A 9,719-nucleotide genomic window follows, 5' to 3' on the forward strand; every position below is an offset into this window, starting at 1 on the left:
TAATGCTGATTTATGAGATACTTTGTAATTACATGTGTAGTGCCATACCATGCAGTGCTAGAAAATGTTGCCCTCAACTAAAGATACCATCAAAACCCATTTAATAACATTTCTGTGATAGGCAAGATAAGGTGCACCTCAGGGTGGATGTGTGCCACTGGGGCCTGGCCCATCCGTCTGACATACTGAAAATGCAAAACACTTTCACCTGCCCACTCCCATTCCCCACTCCACCATCCACCACCCCCCAACGACCAAAACTTCCACCCTTCAAGTCTTTAGTAGTTGTAGTAGGCTGGAGCCGGTCGCAGACTTTCTATATGCAAATGTGGGAAGGCAACTGAACAAGGCTATTTTTCTTGAGATGCAAAGAGGGACGCGTGACAAGGAAGATCACTCCGCCCGGGAGCGGGAGACAATCGGCCGTCTGTTTCTTGCCTGATTTGAATAAAATTTAATATTTGATTAAACAGCCTCGTTTTGCAAATATCAAAACATGGGTCCGTTGAAGGGGGCCAATTGCGCAGGTGTCAGCGTTTGTCTCCCCCACGCCTGAACAAGGTAGTTTAACTCAATCACGCTCAGAGGAAACAAAGAAGCCCTTCTTTTACTGGATACTACTCAATGTGTGATGTACTTGAAAACTTTAACCAGGATCCCCTCAAAACGATTTGCAAAAAGTCCATGAATGACAATCATAAAAAGTTGTTTTAAGAATGATTGAAGCTGTTAATGCGTTAAAATGTTACATTAAAAAAAGATTAAATAATATTTATTATTAAATCGGTTGTCTATATCAATCAGCTGACAATGCTTCGTGTATGTAATACATGGTGAAACACAAGTAAAAAAAAAATTCTATTTCGTATAATGCGGTTTACGATCACTTGTCTTGAGTTATGGCTTCATGTCATGTCAACATTCTATATTACAAATTCATGCGGCTCCCTCTCTCTCTCTCTCTCTTTGGCTTTTACTTGTGTGTGTGTGCGAGAGCTCTTTGTGATGTACAAAGGAGCGGCAGGGAGGGAGGACAGGTGAGCCAGAGGCTCTTTAAAAGGTATGAAAAAAGAAAAGAATAGAAGATAAACAGCTACCTGCAAACACCTGTTCACACCAGCACTGGAGCAAAGAGCGCGGGTGGGGTGGGGTGGGGTGGGGGTGGGTGGTGGGCGGTGGGCTGCTGCCAAGCAACAGCGACAGTCATACAAGGGCCTTCTGCCGAAGGAAGATCTCCACAAGGATAAAGAGAAATACAAGTCTGTGTCTCACAAACCGCAATCACTTGCCATAGGAGACAACATTTGAAGATATGACACTCTTGTCAGGAAGTTTCTTGTGGAATTAGCCTATAGCTTTATCAAACTCAAAGAAGGCCGTGTTATCATCAAAACGGTTTCCTTCTGAAATTGTATTGTGTGAGTGTGTGTGTGTGTGTGTGTGTGGGGGGGGGGTTCTACTATTCAACTAAAACATCTAGGGCACTTACGCTGTCTTCCCTCTCTCCTTTCTCCTGTGAGTTTCTCAGACCCCTCTCAGCAGAGTACACCACTTGCCTTTTTTCCTCCTTTCTTTCTTTCTTTCTTTCTTTCTTTCTTTCTTTCTTTCTTTCTTTCTTTCTTTCTTTCTTTCTTTCTCTCTGTCTTTTTTTGATTTCCCAGCTTTGAAATATGATTTGCTTTGAGCATTTATGTACAAAGTCTTACATGTGGAGTGATGAAAGGGTCTCCATTGTGAGCTCTTCCCTGTGATTGAGGGACCAGACAAGAGAAGAGATGGGAAGGGAAGGGGGAAGGGAAGGGAAGGGAAGGGAAGGGAAGGGAAGGGATCGGTTGCCTTCCCTCCCTCCACAAGCGGCTGCTGGGACCCTTTCTACCACTTCTCCCTATAGCTGCCACTTAAAAGCCCCTAAAACCACTGAAATTGTGTTTAATCTTCTGACTACTGCGGGGACAGTGCAGTGGGCTTTACAGTACAACAGGAGCCAATTAATGGAGATTAATTGAAATGAAGTACTTCTTTTAGTTTCTCTCTCTCTCTTTTTTTTTAAAACAGTGTGCTGTAGTGAAGCGAGCTATAGTGGCAGTCTGGTATAGATTATGTTCCCAATTATTAAAATATTGTTTTAGCACTCTTTTTGTTTGAGTGGGGCTTTAGGCTGCAAAAATGACACATTGTATACACAGAAACGATAAATCAAACAAAGAAGGGTTAGGGTATACAGTATTATTTTTTTTTTGAGAAAGGATATTGCGCTTCCTGAGTATGGCGAGATGTCGGACATGTCCTGGAGGTCTCCACACTCGGACTTGATGAGCGACAGGGACAGCCCCTCGGTGCTTCCTGGGTGCGTGGGCGACATGGAGCGGTGGTGGTTCAAGTGATGGTTCGACGACATCTTGGTCCGTAGGCTGGTGGTCTCCCTGGAGAGGTCGAGGGACTCTGGAGAGGACCTGTCTTTGCCCGGGTAGCCCCCGGGGGGCCCCAGGGGGCTCTGGAAAGGGTAGCCCATGAGGGGCAGAGGGAACGGGTGCCGGAATGAGGGGGGGCTGAAGCCCATGGTGGCCGCGAGAGGCGACGGGTGCAGCGCGGGGTGGTGGTGGTGAGACCCGGGCGGGGGTAGAGCGGCCGACTGGTCCGAGGAGTTCTTCCGGACCACCAGGGGCAGCGCCTCCGTCTGGTCATTGGGGCCCCCCGGCACGGGCATCCCGGCGAACGTGTCGAGCGGGTTGGGAATGATGACGTCACCGAAGCACTGCAGGCGCTCATTGGCCGTGTGGAAGTTGGGGTTGTCCCCGTTGACGCCGACGCCGACGCCGAAGCGGTCCGGGGGCATCTGCAGGGGCGGGAACACCTGGGGCACCACGGGGCGGGGTGGCTTGGCAAACACCTTGACCACCGTGTCCACCACCTGAGACATGGCCGTGTTCAGCTCCTGCTTCAGGGTCTCCGCCAGGTGCTTGCCCTCGGCGTGCATGGACTGAGGGCCCTTGCCGCCCCGGGGGCTGTCTCCTTTCTGCTTGTCGCCTCCTTCCGCGATCATGGTCTGCTCGCGGATCAGTGCCCGGGCCCGGTCCAGAAAGTGCCCCGGGTCCAGGTCGGACATCTCGTTGTCGGACCGGTCCTGCCTGTCATCGTGCCTGCCGCCGCGGTTCTCCAGGCCGCCGTTGGAGCGCATGCTATCCTCTGACAAGTTGCCGTCGTTGTCGTCATTTTCCGAGTCGGTGCTGTCGTAGATCTGGTAGAACTTCTCCTGCAGCTGCCGGAGTTGCTTCTGCATGTCCTCCAGCTGCAGCTTCAGCTGCCGCCGCTCTTCGTGCTTCTGCTCTTTGCGTGCCGACACCAGCTGCTGGAAGCTCTGCTGCTGCTGCTGGGGCAGCTTCTGCTTGCGCTTGTTCTCCCTGTAGCTCTCGCGTGGGCTGGGCGGAGGACCCTCGCGCAGGTCGCGCTCTCGCTCTCTCTCCCGCTCGCGGTCACGGCCGCCGCCACGCTGCTGCTCCGCATCCCGCTCACGCTCGCGATCCCGTTCCCGCTCCCGTTCCCGTTCGCCCTCGCCAGTCCCGCGCAGCGTCACGCTGGGCGAGTGGCTCATGCCTCGGATGATGTTCTCCACGCGGGCGCGCTTGGCACGCAGGTGCTCGTCAGTGAGCCTCTCGATGTCGAACTGCGTCATGGTGGGCCTGCCGAACGGCGACAGGCACTCCTGGGGGCTCTCGCGCGAGGAGTTGCTGCAGGCGTCCTCCTGGTGGGCCTCGGAGCCCGTGCTGGAGAGGCCGCCGCTGCCCTGGAAGTTGCTGTTCTCGCTGCCGCCGTTCTTGTTGATGTTGTTCTTCAGCAGCTGCGAGATGATGGTGGCGCCCGGGAAGGGCATCATGGCGTCCTCGTACGAGTTGGCCCTCTTCAGCAGCTTGCGGAGCACGTTGGACTTCTCGCCGTCACTGTGTGTCACCACAGAGCACTCGACATCCTGCTCTGAACTGTGTGGATTCATGGCACTGAATATGGTCGCTTTTGCCCGGGCGAAAGCCGCAGATGCTGCTGTCCCTACAGTCCTTTTCACCCCAATGTCAACTCTTCGTCTCTTGGTTTGTCTGTTTAGGAGGGCTGTGTTGTCATGGTCAGGCATCACTGGAACAGTTATTGTGCCATCTTCAAAAGCCAGTCAGCTGGGCACTACTGGAGAATCCCGGGACTCTGACTAAACAAAACAAAACACACAGATACACAAATACATCAAAGAACAAAGGAAACCAAACATCAAGTCACTAATTCATTTTTCCTGTTTTATTTTTTTTAAATACGCTAAATTCTGTCATATATATTCCACATTAATAAATGTGTAATTTATGACTTTTTTTTTTTGTATGGGAAATGAAATGAAACTCTCGCTTTTTAAAATTGAGATAGGCCTATGTGAAAATACAGAAGGGTGTTGTGGAGCACTGGAGAGGAGGAAATAAAATCCACAATAATCCACAACAACACGAAGGACTCTGCCATAGATAGGCATTAAAGAGTATGGAAATGGCACATCATTGTTGTTTATAATGTACTGTTACTTTACTAATACTAAGCCTAGCTTAATCTGTTATTTATCAATGGGAAGATTAAGCAGGCTTTTAAGATGTATTTTTTACACTTTTGAAAAGTGCACGAAGCCAGAGCTCAGGCAGTCTCTTATATTATGGCATAAATTAAATATACGCCTTAAAACTTCAAAACTTGTTTTATGTGAAAACCTCAGGCCTCATATTTGCACCAAGACTTTGATACAGAACTCGAAGCAGGTGAAGACAAATCAGTTCAATCGAATACAAATACCAGTATGCATATTTTGTGTGTGTGTGTGTGTGTGTGTGTGTGTGTGTGCGCGTGCGTGCGTGCGTGCGTGTGTGTGTGTGTGTGTGTGTGTGTGTGTGCGCGCGTGCGCGTGTGTGCGTGGGTTTGTGTGCACATGCATTAGTGTCCATATCCCTCTGTCTCTCCGTCTGTGTGTGTGTGTGTGTGTGTGTGTGTGTGTGTGTGTGTGTGTGTGTGTGTGTGTGTGTGTGTGTGTGTGTGTGTGTCTAAGTGGTCAAATATCTTGAAATATCAGCTTTACTTAACTGACAAGTGAAGTTAAAACTCACTTACACTCTGGTGAAATAAATTCAAAATATTCTAGGCTATGGCTCAACTCCAATTAATTAAGTATATCATTTTTTTAGTGCTCGTACTTTTAGGAATAATGTGTGTGTAAACTCAGTGCCATGCGGTCATGAATTTAACAATGAACATTTCAAAATGCACATTTCACCAGCATATGGATAGATTCAAGAGCTGCATGCATATTGTTCAAAGCAAAACATTCAAATACCACCACTGTTGTCCAAGACAAACACGAAGGTTATAACAAGACTCAACAGTCTGTGATATAGAAATCACAGCAGTAAACTCTGAAAAAATGTTTCATGAAGTGCAAACCTCAACTTCTCAGATCATAAGATCCTCAATAACCACTTAATCATTATATAAAAAACCTTCCTGTGTGTCCAAAGTAAATTAAGTTAAAATCCTATTTAAAAAATATATAACCTAGAACTTCCCCTTCAGGCAAAAAATGTCAAATCCTAGCGTTTTCTTGAAACTGGCATTCTCAATCTAACTACGCACAAGTCGCGACCCTACAGTCCCTTGGTGATTCGTGGAGGCGAGGGAGAAAAGTATTGTTTTGCTGGAATGCACCTGTCGCCAATATGTTAAAGTGATGTGCTCTTGTCTCCTTTTTTCGGAATTAAAATATTGTGTAGTAAAGCTGGCAATTCCACATATTCAACAAGATGTATTGCAATTTCCCGACAAACATACAGGAACGCACCAAGTCTTTCAGACAAGGCAGACAGGAGGGAAAAGGACACAACTATTGCCAACTTTAGTGGCTATTTGAATTAATATAGCCAATGTTTTTTATTCCGAGATAGAACCACTGAGGTCATATTGAAAACACAAAGGGAGTTGAGGCCTTTGTGGACAGCTGCAATAATATGTAGATGGGAACCATCTCAAAAGTTTGTAAGTGTTCAACTTCCAAACAGAAGATATTTCCAAACAGAAAAAAACATTCTCCTTAAAGACAACTTGCCCCAAAGCGGACTCATTTCGGATGAATACTTCGAAAGAACATGTATCGTGGCACAAGTTTTTTTTTTTTTTAACAAAGAGATGTATTGGCAATCGGCAAATCACCGCAAATAACATCAAGTCCAGACTATATGACAATAATAAATGTAGAACAGCACCTATTGCAAAACAAAGAGCAGCTGAATACTGTCACGCGAATGGCCAAGAAGTCCGGCAATCTCTCTTATCATGACTAAACGGCACAGTTTCATACAGGCCAAGACGTTTATAAGACCAGCTAAAGTATAAAAGTAATGATTTAGAGATTCAAGAAATATGTTTTGTCTTAAACACGATTCGACATATTGTTATCACCAGGACTGAGAAAAGGATGCTTGACTCGTCTCCTAATGCGCACCAAGCAGAATCAAAGAAACAGCAGTCGACTTACTTCACAAAGTGTCTTTCAAAAGTGTCTCATCCCGCTTTTCAAATCTCGTCGGGTCCTAAAATGCCCCTGACATACCAGCTCATAATGCTCTGTATTCTTATTCAGTCACGAAGACTATGTTTTTCTTGAAGCAAAACTATTAAAATCTTCAAACGCATCTACCAGTCAAAACGCGTAACCAATTCAAGCCACGGAGAATGAACAGGAGCGATAAAAGGACAAGGTTACTTACTCTGCAGACGAGAGGAAATTGGGCTTCTTTGCTATAGTGAAAGAGAGAATACAGCGGGGTTGTTCGCCTGGTGATGAATATTGTAATTTCTCAGGGCGAGCACGAGCGACGAGAGTGAGTGAGTGAGCGAGAGAGCTCTTTTGCGCCACTCTCCTCTCCAGATGGAAACTGTGTTTCTCTGCGATGCGGACAGGACGAGGCTGGAGCGCTCTCGCACTAACAAGATTCACTTTAAGACGCGACTGAAGGAAGCAGGAAGACGGCGCGTCATAATGATTGTGATGTAACATTTCCACCTACCAATAAGAACACTCCGCTGGATTTAGAGGAATACAAAACGCCGAACTTCACCGACACCAAGAAAGACTTCGCCGCTCATAAAAGACTGCTTTCACCATCCACTTTTAACACCAAATGAATTTGCGGAACCTGTAAGGATGCATCATCTCCTGAAATAACATAATGCAGTTATGTGTTTTGCCTTATCCAGTTATGTTGGTTATGTTCACAAAGTAGAATAGGCTACATTTAGACTTGTTTTATGTAAAATCATCCACATTGAGATTCTGCCATTATGTTTGCGCATTTCTGTTAAAATATGAACCGTTGGATTTTTAATCATGTTTAAAAACGGTATTTAAGGAAATAATAAAATACAAAAGTATCTAAATTCGGATTCACATAATGAAATGTTGACACTTGTCAATTAATTTTATCACCGCACTAGGCCATAGCAGAGATTATTGCCTGTCAGATCTATTGGGAAAAAAAACCGCACCGCATGACGCACGACGGAGGGCTTTCTTTACACCATTTCATTGCTTTTCTGTTGAGAAATTAAAATATTTTGCATCTTGAACTCTGCATGGTAGCCGTGTTAGTGAACCACAAACAAACAGTATCTCAATTTCACTCGCAAAATAACAGCCATAGCCTATCAGTGCGTCGCCTGTAACTGCCGTTGCAATTCCAAAGACCTAAGAATAATTGTATCTGCGCCTTACGCACTATAGGACAGCTGCATGACATGGGCACACAACACATAGCCTATGTATCAAATGTGTCAATAATAATGTGTCAATTATTGCCAACAAATGTAGCCTATGTGCTATGGATGAATAGGCTGTCATACCGGGGAGCAGGATAAGCACACGGTGCTGATGCTGACAGAAAAGATACCACATGCTTTGATAAGAAGAAATGACAGACAGAGCTAGCTGGATGTAGACATTCCTTCACCCTTTTTTATCTTTAATTTACATTAGGCCTACATTTTGCAGATGGGGGGTTGACCAGTATCAGAAGGATGAGAAGTAACAGCATTCGTCAGTTCTACTCTTTGATCAAACAACGGCTTCAGACCGTTCAAAAGAATAGTAATGCTGCAAGACGCAAAGTAATTTTATGTTCTGCTTTTGTAAGCACTGATCCCTTAAATTAGTGGGGCCTGATGGGGGGAATTGTTCAACCTTTATGAGATGAACAAGTTCTGAACTCCGAGGGCATGCCGCCGAACACCTCTCCCCTCCCCCATCCATCGTCCAATCAGACGCTTTATTAGTTGTCTACAATATGGTGATCATCCTATCAGCGCGCATTATAGGAATGCATTCTAACCCTCTAACCTCATTTTCAACATCTAATTCACCTTTCACATGCACCCCAGTTAAATAAATCAACTTTGTCTTTGTGACCCAGTTTCTTATCCTCTCAGAAACAAGAGTTAGATGAAGTGTTTAAAGAAAATCCTGGTGACAGTAGGCTATACATTACGGTATGTTGTCATGTGAGAGTGTCATTTAAAAGGGTTGTCGTTGATGTATTATTATTTGAGATGAAGCGACAACCAAAGTGTAACACAGGCATCCCAAGTGATATTTCGTCTGTGGGGCTTAAACTCACAGGCCACAGCAATACAGCATCAATAACATCATGGAAATTCACGAGTTGTTTTGTGTTTTGTTTGTTTGTTTGTTTGTTTGTTTGTTTGTTTGTTTGTTTGTTTGATTATGGGGTTCACGTCTTGACTGTCATCTTTATGCATTTTGTGCAAGATTTCTGAGGGAACGTACTGGCATCCACAAGACGCAAGCTCTTTCCTCTCGCTGACCAAATACCTCCATAATTAAGTTACTGCTCGTTAAAATACCAAACCAACCCATTTAATATTTAATTGTAATATTGTAGTAATTGCAATATTGTAAGGATTTGTATTACTGTTTCGAAGTAACCTGTGTATTTTACGAGGCCACACACTCACATGCACGTGTAACAGGCTATTGGCTGATTCAAACTTTATGCTGGCTCAAAATAGCTTTCATATCTCAGAAATGTTAAACAAAACATCCTTTAGTGGATATCTTAGAAAATGCTATACTTATTATCCCAGGCTACCTATTACTGAAGTTTAATAGGAATAGTAAAAATGACTTTTCTATTGGGCCAATGAGCAGACGCTGACTGTATGTCATCTCCCTACTTTGAATAGTGTCCAAAAGGAAAAGCGAGTCATTTTCCATGCCGTAAGCGAGTGTTGGTTTAGATGAGTAAAATGACAAGGAAGTCAGTTCTTTCATGTCATGGATTTCTTTTCCAAAACAGCCATTCCAGCCTATTCTGTAACCGTGCGCACGGCACGGGATCTCTAGGGTCGCCCTGCGCGAAGACTCAGTGGAAAAGTCATTACAGTATTAAAGGAAATTTGTTTAGAAGAGGACGGTGACGGCAAAGCGTGCATAGAGGAAACCTGTTTATTAACTCTGCCAACTCTTTTTTACATTTGCTCCGGAATGGACAGCTTCTAGCTTTTTCATCTCATTTGCAACATTCTTTTACAGCCGCTGCCCGACATTAAAAGCCGCGCGCCCGCGTGCCAATATAGATAGGGCATCATTTACGCAACAAGTCTTTTCTGTCGCCCTGATTTTTTTCTTATGG

At 45.1% G+C, this 9,719-nt stretch overlaps 1 protein-coding gene across 1 annotated transcript in view; it reads right to left on the reverse strand.

The window, feature by feature from the left end:
• The window catches only part of prox1a (prospero homeobox 1a), a 50,387-nt gene extending 41,673 nt beyond the window's left edge, over nt 1-8,714 (reverse strand). The window contains exons 1-2 of the mRNA XM_063184294.1: nt 6,783-8,714; nt 2,250-4,198 (exon numbers count right to left, since the gene is read on the reverse strand). Coding sequence (XP_063040364.1) covers nt 2,250-4,126 — 1,877 coding nt within the window. The 5' untranslated portion in view covers nt 4,127-4,198; nt 6,783-8,714. The remainder of the gene's footprint in view (nt 1-2,249; nt 4,199-6,782) is intronic.
• Between the last annotated feature and the right edge of the window lie 1,005 nt (nt 8,715-9,719).

The sequence above is a fragment of the Engraulis encrasicolus genome, chromosome 19, assembly GCF_034702125.1.
Source record: "Engraulis encrasicolus isolate BLACKSEA-1 chromosome 19, IST_EnEncr_1.0, whole genome shotgun sequence".
In the NCBI taxonomy this organism is placed as follows: Eukaryota; Metazoa; Chordata; class Actinopteri; order Clupeiformes; family Engraulidae; genus Engraulis; species Engraulis encrasicolus.